This window comes from Dipteris shenzhenensis, chromosome 18 (genome assembly GCF_047967505.1).
Source record: "Dipteris shenzhenensis isolate YYH24624 ecotype China chromosome 18, Dip_SZ_1.0, whole genome shotgun sequence".
Taxonomy (NCBI): domain Eukaryota; kingdom Viridiplantae; phylum Streptophyta; class Polypodiopsida; order Gleicheniales; family Dipteridaceae; genus Dipteris; species Dipteris shenzhenensis.
In genome coordinates this window covers 6,890,784-6,907,214 of record NC_141613.1, presented here as the reverse complement: position 1 = coordinate 6,907,214, position 16,431 = coordinate 6,890,784, and the positions used below count along the sequence as shown (strand labels likewise).

General features: G+C 46.4%; 1 protein-coding gene across 1 annotated transcript in view; it reads right to left on the bottom strand.

Moving 5' to 3' along the window:
- The window catches only part of LOC147890744 (uncharacterized), a 33,884-nt gene extending 18,317 nt beyond the window's left edge, over positions 1 to 15,567 (bottom strand). Inside the window, exon 1 of the mRNA XM_087389058.1 lies at positions 14,070 to 15,567. Within this exon, the coding sequence (XP_087245184.1) occupies positions 14,070 to 15,194 (1,125 nt within the window). The 5' untranslated portion in view covers positions 15,195 to 15,567. The remainder of the gene's footprint in view (positions 1 to 14,069) is intronic.
- Positions 15,568 to 16,431: the final 864 nt, after the last annotated feature.

The following is a 16,431-nucleotide window of genomic DNA, read 5'->3' as shown; positions in this document are numbered from 1 at the left end:
CACTCTGGCAGTTAGTGTAGACAATAGTGGAGGATGTCTGGCGAATACCAAGATCTGTAAGTAACTGTCGAAGCCAAACACACTCTACTGTAGCGGTAAAAGCTGCCCTGTACTCAGCCTCACAGCTAGATGTGGCAACTATTGGTTGCTTCTTGCTGAGCCAAGAGATACATGAATTGCCAAGCAAAAAACAGTTGCCAGTATGTGACACTCTGGTGTTGGAACATCCTGCCCAGTCACTATCCGTGTAAGCATGCATGGTAAGTGAACCCTAATCACCATAGAAGAGGGCTAAATCCTGAGTGCCTTTGAGATATCTGAAGACTCTCTTCACTGCCTGCCAATGCTGTGAACTGGGCATGTGCATGAATCTGCTGAGCTGAGATACTGCATACTGTAAGTCAGGTCTGGTGTGACATAAATAAATAAGGCATCCAACAGCCTGCTGATAAAGAGTGATATCACATGGTGGGCTCCCATCATGAGCTGAGAATTTGAAGCCAGGGTCTACTGGAGGAGAGATTGGCTTGCAATCCTTAAACTGAAAACGATCAAGGAGCTGGCCAATATACTTGGACTGAGACATCGTGATACCCCCCTCAACATGAGCAAACTGAATGCCCAAATAATAATGGAGCTGTCCCGTGTCTGACATGTCAAAAATCTGCCGCAAATCAGCCTTGAAAGCTGCAATTTGCTGAGTATCTGGGCCCGTGATGAGCATATCATCCACATATAAAATCAGCACTAAAAAATCAGATCCACTCCCGCGGACATAAAGAGTGGATTCTGTGGGACTATTCTAAAAACCAAGGGATAGTAAATGTGCATGAATTTTGGCATACCATGCCCTGGGTGCCTGCTTCAACCATAAAGGGCTTTTCTAAGCCGGCATACCTTATTTTCAGAATTAACAACCTCAAAGCCAGGAGGTTGTGTGACATAGACTTCTTCCTGCAGATCCCCATGAAAAAAAGCAGTTTTGATGTCAAGCTAGTGCACTTGCCAATGATGATGGGCTGCAATGGCAATGACACATCTAATGGTAGTAATCCTTGATGTGGGAGCAAAGGTCTCCTCAAAGTCAATGCCTTGTTGTTGGGCATACCCTTTTGCAACAAGACGGGCTTTGTGGCGATCTATACTGCCATCAAATTTTCTTTTTAATTTGTAGACCCACCGGGTTCCAATGGCATGCTTGCCGGGAGGGAGATCTACTAATTCCCGTGTGTCATTTTTAGCAATGGAATGTAACTCAGCTCTCATTGCATCCATCCACTCTTTGCTGTCAAAAGCATCTTTATGGCACAGAGGCTCTTCATTGCAAGCTGTAGCAAGGAGTGCAAACTCAAGAAAGTGACCATGCTGTCTATTCCCTGATCTTGTCCGGGCAGCAAAAGGCTGATCTTGTTTGCTGTCCCTCAATGTATCAAGAAGCCATCTAGGAACTTGCCTTTGCTGTCTATTGACAGCTCTTTCTTCAATCATTGCATCATCAATAGTGGGATCATTTTGTGCTGGAAGAGAAACCTGCAAATCAGCATGGGGTACTGGCTGATCATTGCTTGTTGGAGAGCCTGCAGGAGGCTCATGTTGCTGGTCAAAGTCCTCTTCTGAGGATGGCAGAGGTAACCAAGATTCAAAAGCATCAAACATGTCAACATCTAGCTTAGCTTTGCAGGCCACAAGACGAGAAGCTGAATGTTCAGCAAAGATTACATCTCTACTGACAATAATCTTCCCAATATTTGGTTGATATAACCGATACCCTCTGCTCTCCTGGCTGTAACCAATAAATACGCATTTGATTGCCTTGTCATCAAGCTTATGTCTCAGCTGAGATGGTACATGAACATATGCAAGAGACCCAAAAACTCTCATGTGTGAAAGTGAAGGCTTCCTGCCTTTCCATGCTTCATAAGGTGTAACAGTCTTCAATGCCCGTGCAGGTGATCTATTCAGCACATAGTTGGCACACATCACTGCATCAAGCCAAAATTTATTGGGCAAAGACTTGGCCTTAAGCATGCATCTGGCCATCTCCATTGTGGACCTATTTGAGGGGGCTTTTTATAGGCCCTGCTTGGGGCTGGAGAAAACCGACCAGCAAGGGGTCGGCCCCATGCTTGCAGCTCCGACCTACAGGCCGCCTCCACCGACCTGGTTGGCTGGCTTCGGCCAGCCCTATAAATGGGCCCATGTGCCCAGCACATGGGCTGCTGATGCCGTGCCATTTCCTGCTCCATAGGCCACGTAGAAGGGCCGTGTCCCTCTTCCTTTGCTGCGCGGGTTTCCAGCCTGGTAGGTCCTCTGCTCCCCTATCCACCTACAGTCCCTGAAGGAAATGGAGAGAGTGAGAGCTAGAGAGAGTGAGAGAGTCGAAAGCTTGGAAGCTGTGGTTGCAAAAATAGAGTGTAAAGAGTACAACACAAAGTAGAGATGATAAGGTTTTGTCATAGTGACAAAACCTTAGTAGTCACTAACCATAGTTAGTGAACTAACTGCAGTTAGGGGGAAAAACCTCTAAATGAGGGAAAAGTGCCCCTAACTAACTTATTATATTACATTGGTCACTGCTGAATTATATCTATAATTCCAACACCCCCCTGCAGTGCCAATGTCATGTACAAGGCTGATCAATCACCAAACGGATATAAGTTCAGGGCACTGCGAAATGCCTCAAACTTCTCACGTGGTAGTGCTTTGGTGAAAATATCTGCAACGTTGTCATGTGTGGACACAAAGATCATACTGATCTCTCCTGCATGCAACTTCTCTCTGACATAGTGATAGTGAACCTCAATGTGCTTCGTGCGAGCATGAAACACTGGATTCTTTGCCACTGCAATGGCACTCTGACTATCAGTGAGAATTGGAGAAGGACCCTCCAAAGACAGATGAAGATCAGCAAATAAACGTCTCAGCCAGACACATTCAACTGTTGCTGTGAAAGCTGCCCTGTACTCAGCTTCACATGATGAGGTAGCCACTGTAGATTGTTTCTTGCTCAGCCATGAAATGCAAGATTTTCCCAAAAAGAAACAATTGCCACTAGTGGACTGCCTAGTGTCATAATCACCAGCCCAATCTGAATCACTGTAGGCATGCATCTGCAAGTCACCCCCCTTGGGAAATAGTAAGCCAAAAGACTTGGTGCCTTGCAAATAACGGAAGATGCGCTTAACTGCTTGCCAATGCATAGTTTTGGGGCTGTGCATGTACCTGCTCACCTGAGATACTGCAAACTGAATATCAGGCCTAGTATTGCAGAGATATATGAGGCATCCAACAGCTTGACTGTAAAGTGTGGCATCAACTGATTCTCCTGCATCATGCATTGTGAGTTTCAGCCCCGGTTCCATAGGAGTAGATATGGGCTTACACTTTTGCATGTTAAATCTGTCCAAAAGTTCTGAACATACTTGGACTGAGACATAACAGTGCCACGTCTCTCATGAGAGAACTGGATCCCCAAATAAAAGTGAAGCAGCCCCAAATCTGACATATCAAAGTGGGTCTGCAAATCAGTTTTGAAATCTGCAATTTTGTGGTCATTGGACCCTGTGAGCAGTAAGTCATCAACATAAAGAAGGATGACTAATATTTCCCCCCCATCCATCTTGATGTAGAGGGTGCTCTTAGTAGGACTATTGTGCAGCCCCTTGCTGGTCAAAAAGGCATGTATCTTGGCATACCATGCACGAGGGGCCTGTTTCAGCCCATATAAAGCTTTATTAAGCTTGCAGACTTGAAGTGCATTTGCTGTAATTCCAAAACCCGGAGGTGGTTTGACATACACCTCTTCCAGCAAGTCCCCATTTAAGAAGGCTGTTTTTATGTCCAACTGATGAACATTCCACTCAAAATGTGCAGCCATTGCAATTACTGATCGGATGGTAGTCATCCGGAATGTAGGAGCAAAAGTCTCCTCATAATCTATGCCCTTTTTCTGAGCATAGCCTTTAGCAACCAGCCTGGCTTTATATCTGTCAATGGAGCCATCTGGCTTCCGTTTGACTTTAAATACCCATCGTGTGCCAATAGCATGTTTACCCTGTGGCAAGTCCACAACATCCCAAGTCTGATTTTTTTCAATGGACTGCAACTCATCGTGCATGGCATTCATCCAATGCACATTACCTTGTGCCTCTTCAAATGTGGCAGGCTCCTCTTCATCAAGGAGAGTACCTGCATATGCTGATTCCACAGAATTAGCACCTTCCATGTGCCTTGCTGCACTGCGAGTCCTGCCAGGTAACGGAGCATCAAGTTTACTCTCCCGGAGAGTCTGTAACAGCCAGTTTGGGACTGTTTTTGCTGCATGTATGTCTGCAATTTCTTGCTGCACCGCTTGTTCCACTGCCTGTGGAGGAGGCATGACATCCTGTGGCGGAACTGAAGCATTTGAAGGTTGCTGTAAATTCTGATTTGGATCAGAAAAATCAGCAGGGGAACCCAAAGCAATGGGTAGCAACCCTTGAAAGACATCTTCTGAAGGTGAAGGCATTTGAAAATCAACCTGAGTGTGAGCTGAATTTTCAGAAAATATCACATCTCTACTTACAATGATTTTGCGTGTAGCAGGATTGTAGAGACGATACCCCTTGCTTTCTGCACTGTATCCAACAAATATGCATTTGATGGCTTTATCTGACAATTTGTGCCTAAATTCAACTGGCACATGTGCATAGGCAAGGCATCCAAAGACTCGGAAGTGATCCACTGAAGGCTTCCTGTCATTCCAAACCTCAAAAGGAGTTTTTGTTTTTAAAGCCTTAGTGGGAGCCCTGTTCAAAATGTAATTGGCACACATCAAACCCTCTAACCAGAATTTATGAGGCATGTGTTTGCTTTTCAGCATACATCTGTCCATCTCCATGAGGGTTCTATTTTTCCTCTCAGCTTTGCCATTTTGCTGAGGGGTTAGCCTGACTGTAAGCTGATGCACAATACCCTTCTGTTTGAGGAAAGCATCAAATTCTGCAGATAGGTATTCCCCACCTCTATCCGTGCGTAATGTCTGTATCTTGAGCCCGGTTTCATTTTCAACCATGGCTGAAAAGTGTTTAAACACTGTGAATACTTCAGATTTCTTTTTCAGCCCATAAACCCAAGTAAAATTGGAGTAGTCATCAATAAATGTGACAAAGTAGAGATGACCACCCAATGAAGGAGTCCTCATGGGACCACAGACATCACTGTGTATAAGCTGCAATTTGCGAACAGCTTTAACTGAACCATCCTTCTTGAAGGGAAATCTATGCATTTTACCTAAAATGCACCCTTCACAGGCATGTGGAGGAGGTATCTCAAGAGGTGGCAATGCATCAACCATTGAAAATTTCTGAAGTGTCATTAAGCTGTTGTAATGCATGTGGCCATATCTGGCATGCCATAATTCTACATTTTGCATGGCAACTGTAGGGGTAGAAATTGCCAAAGCATGAGCTGCTCTTTTCTGAAAAATATCAAGCTGAAAAAGCCCACGCAGCAGAGTACCAGATAACATTAAGGCATAGTCAGCTTCCCTGTCCCGGACAGCACATTTGTCATCCTCAAAGATGACCTGAAATCCCCCTCTGTTAAGAGTGGACACTGAAAGGAGATTTTTGGTTATGCCAGGCACATATAAGACATCAGAAAGTCTGAAAATTGAGCCATCAATTGCAGTGAGCTCAACTTCTCCTGTGCCACGTACTGAATATGAGGAGTTGTTGGCACAAGTGACTTTCTTACCAACAGGAGGTGGATGCAAGGAAGTAAAGAGACACTTCCTCGAAGTGATGTGCTTGGATGCACCGCTGTCAAAATACCATGTGTTCAGTGTTTCATCAACACTGAAAGCAGATGCATCTGAAGGAGAGTCAAAACTGCAAGTCAAAAATGCATATGTATCATCACTGCAAGAAGCTGTACTATCCCGAGCATCTGGAACAGCCAACCTAGAATCAGAAATGCAAGATAAAAAGGCATAATCTTGACCAACAAAGTTGGCTGCAGCATCCCCACTGTCAGATGCACAAGGGGCTGAATCTGAAACAGCCATTCCTGAGCTGTTTTTCTTTTCCTTTGCAATCCTTTTCCTGCATTCTGCTATGTGATGACCTGACTTTTTGCAGTAGTGACAAAAACCCTTCTTTTTGGGCTTGCTTGCATCACTTTTAGCCTTTTGTGAAGGCTGTCCTGACCCACTGGAAGGCTGATTTGCTGCTGTTTTTGCCTGTCCCTTTGTTTTTGATTTGAATTTTGAGAGCATGGCTTGTTCACCTGCACGTGAAGCCAAATTTTTCCTGGTCTGCTCTTCCTGAAGCAGAAGTCCTATCAGCTCATGAAAAGAAAGAGGATTTGCACCCCCCCTCAATGATAAATTCAGCGAAGTGTGAAAGCTGAGATAAGACTCAGGAAGAGAGTTCAGAGTGGTTGTAATCATCTCTGAGTCAGGAATAATTTCATCTATGTTTAACAACTGCTCTCTGAGATCCTGTAGCTTAGTGAGGTGGGCTGACATGGAGTCACCCTCCTCCATATGTGTATTGCTCAACTCTCTTTTTAAAAAAGATACCCTGGCATCATTCCGTGCTGCATACATGCTTTCCAAAATATCCCACGCTGCCCTGGAGGTCTTACACGACCGGATATGCGGAATGATTGATCTTTTCACTGAAAGAGAGATGCATGACAAGGCTAAGGCATCCCGTGAATCCCATCTCTTTTGCTCAGGAGTATTGACTGTAGCTGCACCAACAACTTGTCCTGCAGCTGCACCTTGTGCACGACCTCTTCCACCTCCTTGCTGAGGAGGGGTAGCAGGTGCAATATCTGCTGGTCGGATTTCATCCCCATTGACATAATCCCATAAATTGCGAGAAATCAGAATATTACGTACCATGAAACTCCAGAGGGAGTAGTTGGTACCATCCAATTTGTCTTCCTGTGAAAGACCACCGAACTGGAACTCAATCTGATTTTGATGGGCCATATCTGAGAAAGAGATTGAAGCAGATACAAAGCTGAATTCCCTTACTGGGAATAAAATGCACAACTCCCTAAAACACAGCCAAGCACGGGCTGTATATGCAACTCAGATTTCTGCACTTGAGCTGTCAGAAATCTGTCCAAGCATAAAACACTCTCCAAAATCTGCCAAAAGTGTTCCAAACACTCCAAGAAAGGCAGTATGTACTGAATACTCCAAAAAATGCTCTCCAAACACAAAAGCCCCAATTTGTGGCTAGAAATTGCAGCCAGAAAGGGGTAAAAATGCTAAAAGCCCCAAATCTGCAATTTTAATACAAAAGCCCCAAATTTCAGACTATATCTCCAATTTTTCTCCAGATGTAGCTCCAAAATTGCACAATGATTGCAATGTCTGCAATATGCAAGATGCCCCAAATATACTCGCAGAATACTTAGCCAAACAATGGCTGTCTGCAAAATTAGCCTGCCAAAGATCACCTGCTAGTTCTCTTGTACAAAACCAAGGAGGTACCTGCTGCTGTACTGAAGCAGATTCAATACAGATTTACTGTACTGAATACAGTACGGAAATGCCGTACAGTTTGTACGGCACTGTACGGCTAGTACGTCGATAGGTACGTAGACTATACAGGAATGATAACTTGTACGAAAAACAGGTACAAATACGGTACGGCGTCGATGTACGGGAGTTGTACGGCGACGGTGTACGGTACTTCACGGAACTGTACGGCCTTCACGATGTACGGCGACGATGTACGGTGAACAGGTATGTACGACGGCGTACGGTGTACGGCACTTCACGGACGACGGTACGGATGTGGTACGTCGATGTACGGAAGCTCGGAGCTGTACGGCAGGCGAAATTGTACGGCGAGCTCGTGTACGGCGATGTACGTCAATGGACGACACTTGTACGGCGTCAGAATTCCGTACAGTCGTACGGACTGTACGGACAGATTGGCGCAGGCTGAAAGTCGAGGCTGAATGTTGGAACTGAAGGGAGCAAGGAGCGCAAAGCTCTTGGACCTGCTCTGATACCAAATGAAGGAAATGGAGAGAGTGAGAGCTAGAGAGAGTGAGAGAGTCGAAAGCTTGGAAGCTGTGGTTGCAAAAATAGAGTGTAAAGAGTACAACACAAAGTAGAGATGATAAGGTTTTGTCATAGTGACAAAACCTTAGTAGTCACTAACCATAGTTAGTGAACTAACTGCAGTTAGGGGGAAAAACCTCTAAATGAGGGAAAAGTGCCCCTAACTAACTTATTATATTACATTGGTCACTGCTGAATTATATCTATAATTCCAACAGTCCCCTGCCCCCTTGTCCCCTCAAAATGGGGGCTCACATGTGGGGCAGTGACTGTAGGTGGATAGGGGGAGCAGAGGACCTACCAGGCTGGGGAGTTTGCTGTATCGATTCATCACTGTATCGATGCATGCTGGGGAGTTTGCTTTACCTCACCAATACCAGACCAGATATTTCCTACGCAGTTGGATTGCTCTGTTAGTTCTCCGCCACACCCAAGAAGGCCCATTGGGACGCAAGTATGAGGGTGCTAAGGTACTTGAAGGGTACCTACACCTACGGCATCACTTATACGACAGGCATTGAGTTGGAAGGTTTTTGCGATACTAATTGGGCAGGTGATATTGATACCTGGAGATCGACCTCTGGATAGTGTTTCTTACTCTCATCAGGAGCTATGTCATGGCTGAGTAAGAAACAACCTACTGTCACCCTTTCATCTACAGCGGCATGCGAAGCATTGTGGCTCAAGTGGATCTTCAAGGACATGAATGTGGTCCAAGAAGATGTGACGGTGGTTATGTGCGACAACCAGAGTTGCATAGCGATCGCCAACAACCCCGTGTTTCACTCACGAACGAAGCACATCGAGGTCCAGTACCACTTTGTTCATGAACTCATCGACGAAGGAGTCAGAGAGTTGATGTACTGCCTGACCGACAACATCTCGGATGTCTTCACAAAGGCCTTCCTAGGGAGCAGATGGAACACCTCATTCGACGCATGGGGATCGGCCCACAGTTGTGTCATTGAAAGGGGGTGTTAGAATGTCACTGCCCCACCTGTGAGCCCCGATTTGAGGGGACAAGGGGGCAGGAGACTATAGGGGACTAGGGGAAAGCAAGAGGACCTGCCTGGCCTGGAACCCACGCTCAGCAACAAAGGCGCCTCCTGGAGCAATAAATGGCGGGGCCTGCGGACTGCATCAGCAGCCCATATGCTGGGCAGGCCTTTATATAGGCCTGGCCCAAGCCGGCCAGATCAGCCTCCAAGTGGCCAACCAGCCTGGTCGGTGGTGGAGCCCAACAGGTCGGTGCTGCAGCAGGGGGCCGACCCTCTGCTGGTCGGTTTTCAGAGCCCAGCAATGGGCCTATAAAAAGCCCCCACTCCCCCCCTCATTCCTCATCATCTGCACAAACCAGCCTTGCACAAGCAAGCGCGCAGGGAGAGGAGTAGCTTCAGATATTGGTACAGCATCTCTTTGCTGTTTTGTACGCTCACCTCTTTAGCTTTTGTCAGCCCACTGTTGTGGAAGAATATATCAGAGTTTTGCTATCTTTCTCTCCCCTTCTCTTTGAGTGTTGTTTGAGCTGTGATCGGGAGTGTGAGGTGTGAGTGATTCTATCCTCTATTTCCAACATGGTTTTCATCATGTTAATGTAATTTTAAAAACTACTAAGAACTAGAGAACATGTGAGAAATTATTCAGGGACACATCTTCAAGAGCACACCCTATACATTCAAGAATTTATAAGACAGATAAGAGGCCTCAAATTCAATGATCATATGCATGCCTATTTTAGCAAGTTTCGCTCGTTCTTTTCTTCACTCGGAAAATCTCGCTCAAAGTTTGGGAATAGGCTTGACTCCAAATACATTCATTTTAGAGGAACAACTCAAGGCTGAGAACCTTTATTTGACTCAACACAAACAAACATAGCATTGGGGCCTAGAAAGCCCAACCTTGGTCGTATGGGTTGCATGTATCTCCTCTGGGGCTCTTCAGGTTCACCTTGTTCTTTAGCAAGGAGATTGGCATGGTGCTTCTCTTGTTCATATTCCTTCTTCTTGAAGTAGTGGGCTTCAATGTGTCCTTTCTTCTTACAAAACCTGCAAATAATGTTCTTGTTGGTCTTCCATTTGCTTGTGGAAGCAAATGCTTGATCACCAGGAGAGGAATGAGAGGCTTCCTTATTGCGACTGTCCTTCTCAATGAGTAGTGCCACCATATCATGAAGCGTGGTAGTAGCAAGCAAGTGGGCTCTTCAAACTTGAAAGTTGTTGAACAAGAGATCGACACCGTGCTAGATGATCACTCAACTTATCACTCTCTTCCATTTTCAATTCATTTAACTTGAGCTTTAGAAAGACTTTAGAGTTGGTGATTTTATTACCAAACAATGTCTCGAGGCCATCCCAAATCTCCTTAGCTGTTGACTTGAAGTCCACATGATGGATAAGAGTGTCGGCCAAGCAAAGACCGATGAGGGCAATGGCCTTAGCATTCTCCTGCTTCCAAATCCTTTGGTGTTGCTGATTAAGTAACTCAACCTTGTCATCCTCAACAACATCCCAAACACCTTCACGCATAAGAAGCAGCTGCATCTTGGTTTGCCAAGTGGGAAAACCTTCCCCTCTAAATTTCTCCACGAGCAAAGAGCTGGATGATAATGAGGTCATGATGGCAAGAAGCCTGATGAAAGCGGACAGCAAATCCGAGATGCAAAAGGGAAACCAAAGGAATGCTCCAAAATGCAAAGCAATGGCCTAGAGCAGCCCCGAGATGAAGGAGAGGCAAGGAGTAGCCCTGAAAATGAGTATGAAAGAGGCCGCTCTGCAACAGCAACCCTAAAACAGCTTGCAAATAGAAACAACTGCTCCAAAATAGGTCGAGGAGGCCTCCAAATCACCCGAGATGCTGCAACTGACGTGCGTGAATGAACACCTTTGCTGCAGCGGGCCTGGAAACCCTAAAACGGGATTGTAGATGCGCTGAAATGGCTCGAATCTCCACGCGTGCAAGTCTGGTCTGCTCCAAAACGCACATAACCCTTGGAAACTGCTCCGAAATGCAGAGGATAGCCTCCACGCAGCATTGGCAGGGTTGGAACTGCTTGAAAACACCTAGAAATAGCTCAAAATTTGGAGAGGGTGGCCAGAACTGCGCTGCCACAGGGCGGCTAAACAGCAGCAGCAAAATGGCAGAAGAAGAAGCTCAAAACAGGAGCAGACAGCAAGAGAAAAGAGGCAAAAGGTGCACAAGAGGAGGCAACTATGGAGAGGCAGGCTGTGGTGGAGCTGAATGAGCAAATAGGAGGGCAAATGGCTGCAGGATAGAGGGGAGAATGAGCAGGGCTGAGGCGAAAAAGAGCAGGGCTGAGGCGGCTGCAGAAATGAAAGCTAGAACAGGATTAGAGTTGAGGTTTTGGATTAGGATTAGGTCTAGGATGATGTGGCAGCTATGGCAGGGTAGAAACATGGTGTGGAGAGAGAGAGAGAGAGAGAGAGAGAGAGAGAGAGAGATTAGGGTGTGAAGAAATGATGCTCAAATGAAGAAATGAAGAAGGCTTTCATTCATTCATCAAGTATATCACATGATCAGTGAAGTACAAGCCTTATATAGGCTGAGCACACACACATGTACCAAGTGTATATGGGATAACTTCCAGAGTGACACGTGGCACTCACACATGAACTAGTACTAGAACTCCTAGTACTACACACCAACACATCACATCACCACACTCTTTGGCTATGATATCTCCAACATGTAAAAATGCTTAGATAATCTACCTGATAGGGCAATGCACCACTTAAAATAAATTCCCATCAGCAATATCAGCAAGCCGCTCTATGGCTGGAACATATATCTAGATGAATCCAGGACAATGCCCTCTGAAAACACAAAACATAGATGATCCACTGTTGAGTTCTTGGGACAGAACCCTGTGTGGGATGGTGCTCTAAATCCTTGTGCCTCTGCCCATCTGCTGATTTTTTGGTCGATGATGGTGTCATACAGTTTGGCCATTACACAACTAACCATGATTGTTCTGTAGTTTTTGGCCACCTTGCTGTCCCCTCTCTTGTGGATTGGCAAAATCCTGTTAAGCTGCCATTTCGGGGGGAATCCCTCCTCTAGAACAGTCAAAACCTCTCTCAGATTATTGCTCAAAACATATTCCAAGTTGGCGCTTTGGATATCCAGTCACCTGCAGCAAAAGGCTGCTTATAGATGCTCAGTGGAAGACGACTCCTAACTCTGCCTAGCACTCTGATGGCTGCATGCTCCTTCAGTGAGCTTTAGTGGCCTTCAGCAAGTTCTTTTGCCAGCCCCCCATGGGACCTTTATCTGGGGGAGCGGCTGGCCAACTGGCCTAGATCTCAGACCCAATGGGTCATGACAACACAGGAAACGCTAGGGAATGGTGCTTCCCATGTTTTTGGACATTTCCTGCAACTTAGGTAGAAACTGCCGTCTAGCAGTCCGTCCAAATCTGGCTGACCAGCAGATCCATCCAGCCAGATCTGGGGCTATATATGACCTCTTGCTTGCTATTTCAGGCCCCTCATGCTAGGCCAACTTGCCCACACCAGGGTCCATCTGATGCCGCTTGTTCCTGGCCCTTATCCTTTGCCTATGCAGCAGATCTGCCAGCTTCTCTACTCCTGAATCTCACTGCCTCTCCTGCATCCGATCTCCCATCTCCATCAACCTCTGTTTGTTGCCAATGGCAGCCCGATTTACTGCTCCATATGCTACTGGATACAGCCATGCCAGCAGCCCATCATGCTGCCTACGTGTCAACCATAGCACAGACTAGCTACTATGGCATCCCCACCGACGTCATCAGTGCTCAATGGTGGGTGTTTGGGTTGTACATCATAGTATAAGCATATGCTCTCACATGTGCATATCCACACACCCACACATACCTGCGCATCCATTTTCTACGGAGGTGAAGGGCAAACTCAGCCTTGACAAAGGCTAGCACTTAAGGAGAAGGCTAATCAAAAAATAGTCCACATTCTCTTCATTCAAGCTACAACTTCTTGTGAAGACTATTTAATTTCATTTTAGTCTCCCCCGAGTCCCAACGAGCACTTCTAAGCAAAAAATGCTTAGACAATCTAGCTGATAGGGCAATGCACTACTTAAGATAGAAAGAATTTCTACGGCAGGAACATATATCTAGATGAATCCAGGAACATGTCCCTCATCTAGACAGTGGAGTTCCAATCTCACAACAGTCACAAGGTTGAAAACCATAAACTCCAGCACATAGCAGGGACTAGCTACTATGGCATCCCCATCGATGACTGATGGCGCTTAGCTTTGTCAGCCTGTCTGGGCCCCTCTCTCCTCCTGTGTGGTCTCCGAAACGATGATGTCAGCCCACGTGTGTGAAAAGTCACAAACAAGAAGAGGGGGGGTGAACAACTCTTATTTGGACAGAATCACTGCAACTGCAGGCAAAGAAAATGATGGCAAAATACTGAATGGCACAAGATTCCTTGAGAGAATCGTGTCTGCTAAATGTGTGGTGGCATTGGGCAAGATGATGGAAACCACGCTGCATCTTTTCAGGACTAACGATTATATTTTCTCACATCAGAGACATAGGGACACAACAAATATTGTCCTTCTTGCAAGTCCGTGCTGAGTTTCAGATCGAAGCCATGGAAGTAGTAGAATTTAACGACTATAAAAGTGCTCTGGTCTTCATATAATAGGCCACAGTTTTGAGTGTACATCTTTGTGATGTGGAATCTGTGTCCATCGATTCACATGCAACTTCATGCATGCAAAACCCCACAGGAAACGAAGTTTAATTTTTTTGAGTCACGTAGACATTTTTTTAAAAAAAATATGATGAATTCCTTGTCTATATGCATGCCTTCTTCCCAAAGACACAACTTGACTATGAGGGATAAAAACCGCTTCCAGTTTGAGAGGGGGGTGGCAGCAGTGACGAAATGGCATCTCCCTATGGACATGAATAGCCACGAAAATCCATACTTCCAAAAAAAAAGCTACAGAAAACACAAGAAATGAGTAATGTTACCTCATCAGTGTGGCCTTCTAGAACGCACAGGCACTCTCCATTTAACGCATTCCAAAGTCGACAAGTATGATCTGAACTCACAGTCCCAACCACATTGCGCTTGGATGGAGAAAATTGCACGGCATATAGGCCAAGCTCATGACCGGAAAGAACTGCCACTTCTTCTTCTAAATGTACATCGTAGACTTTGCAAAGATGGTCCCAAGATGCAGTTGCTACAAGATTTCCGGCAGGATTAACAGCTATGCCATGTACTGGACCCGAATGCATGGCAAAGGTGTGAACCAGCTCCCATTTGCTGGCATGAAGATTTTCCTGCACTCTGTGAGGTTGCTTGTTTAGAGGAGCCTTCGCTTGCCCCGTTTCCAATCCGAAATAGCAAGGCTCGGGATGACAGATGCGAGGTGTATGAGATGCTTCGAAATCTCCATTTCTAGACTCCCAGTGGTCATGCTGTGTGTCGAGGTCCACGCCAGCGAACTGTAGAGGTCTCCTGCGAGGCCTGCCACTGAGCGCCTCCCTTAAGACCAAGTTTTCATCTGTCAATCTTTGCAGCTGCCCTAAAAGCTCCTGCTTCGTGAGTTCAAGACGAGCCACCTGAACCTTAAGCTTCGCTCTCTCTACCATCACATGCTGCCACCGCTCTGCTACTTTTCCCAGAACATGCCTTACGTGCACATCTTCGTCTTCTCCTCCGTGCCTCTGACCGAATTCCGTTTCTCGCTCGCCCAAATTCTTTGTGTCCGACGATCTTCCCCCTTCCCCGCCCTCTGGCGCCCCGCTTTGTGATGCGCTACTCGCCCTGCTTGGCATTGAGAAATCCCTAGAATGGTTATCGCCAGCATGGCCTCCTCCGGTTGGCATAGAATCCCCGGTGCTCTCCGCGTTATCATCGCCGAATCCAAAAGGGCAGGACTGGAAACCTGCGTCCTGGTCGTAGAGCGGAATGAGAGATGAAAGGCCTTCGACGGAGCGACGGCAGACGGGGCAAGCAGCCTCGGTGCGAAACCAGGTGGTAGCGCAGGGCTGGCAGAAGAGGTGCCCGCACGGAGTGATGCGGGCGTGCATGCCGGAAGGCCCTTGAGACGAAGCATTCTCGAAGCATATTTTGCAGGTGAGTCCCATGAGGCGCTCAGGAGAAACTCGAACAGAGCGGAGCCATGCGAGCTTCGAGCGGGGCAGAATCAATCGGAATGGAAAGCGTCCTCAAGAAAGCGAATTGGATCTGGAGGTGAAGAGGGAAAAATCGAGAGCTGCAAGCGACCTCTTGTTCCGTACCTCCATAACCGCTTCCATCTTCGCAAAAGCGACTCCAGCTTTCTTTCACAGCGGGAATGCAGCCAAGAGGTAGAGAAGCAGAAGCAGAAGCAGAAGCAGGGACATTCTCATGTATGTTGGCTTCCACCATGCAATCTGCGACCGCTGGAGAAGATGATGTAGAGTGCGGCTATGGCGTTGCACAGAGTGTGTGAGAGGAGACAACGCAGACACAGGCAATGAGAAGATGAAGGTGATGAAGGTTAATGAAGAGTCGTTTTATTTTATATTTAAAATCTCATCCCATTTTCCATTTTGCTACTTTTAAAATTCCAAGCCGGCTGCTCTCTCTCATGCAAGTGAAAACAAGTCCAATGACTTTTGTCATTCAAATGGCGTTCCCTATGGTTGACATGAGTCCACCAATAGTTGAGGGAGTGACATAGTAAGCTTGGACTTGGAGGTGGAGATCACATGGAAATTGGGGGAGTGGATTAAAAAAACATTGGAAAATGGGAAATCGCTGGGATGTGGAGGTGGAGATCACGTTGAAAGATGCCAGCATCTCTCCCCATGCAAGTGAATAAAAAGCTGAAAATAACCCGTGGGACTAGTTTGCATAGGGTCGCCATGTTGGTTCATGGTTGTAACTTTTCACCGCTTAGCAACCACCCTATTTGGTTCATCAACACCCAACACTAGCGAAATCCATGGAGTCGGACTAGCGCATTGCCAAGGAGTACCCCCTGCATTGAGCTGCGTACTTCGTTTAACCAGAGCTAAGGAGTGTGTCGAAGAACTCGAACAATGTTGGATGGAAATTCTTGAATTCGGTCGGGAACATGGACTCCATGGAGACTGACTCTAAAGGAGGATTCCAACATAGGAACGAAGACATTCCCAACCAAAAACAGTGTTCACTCGCACACGACCACACATTGTTGCAAACGTACACCATTTTGATTACATCCACAGCTGGATGGGGGCCCCAAACTTTCATAATTTCTTCTCCGTTCACACCATGAGCAACGACTTTATGTCGGGTGGGAGGGTGCTTCTTGAACCTCAAATGAGATTCCGCCACAACAACGACTACATGTCGAAT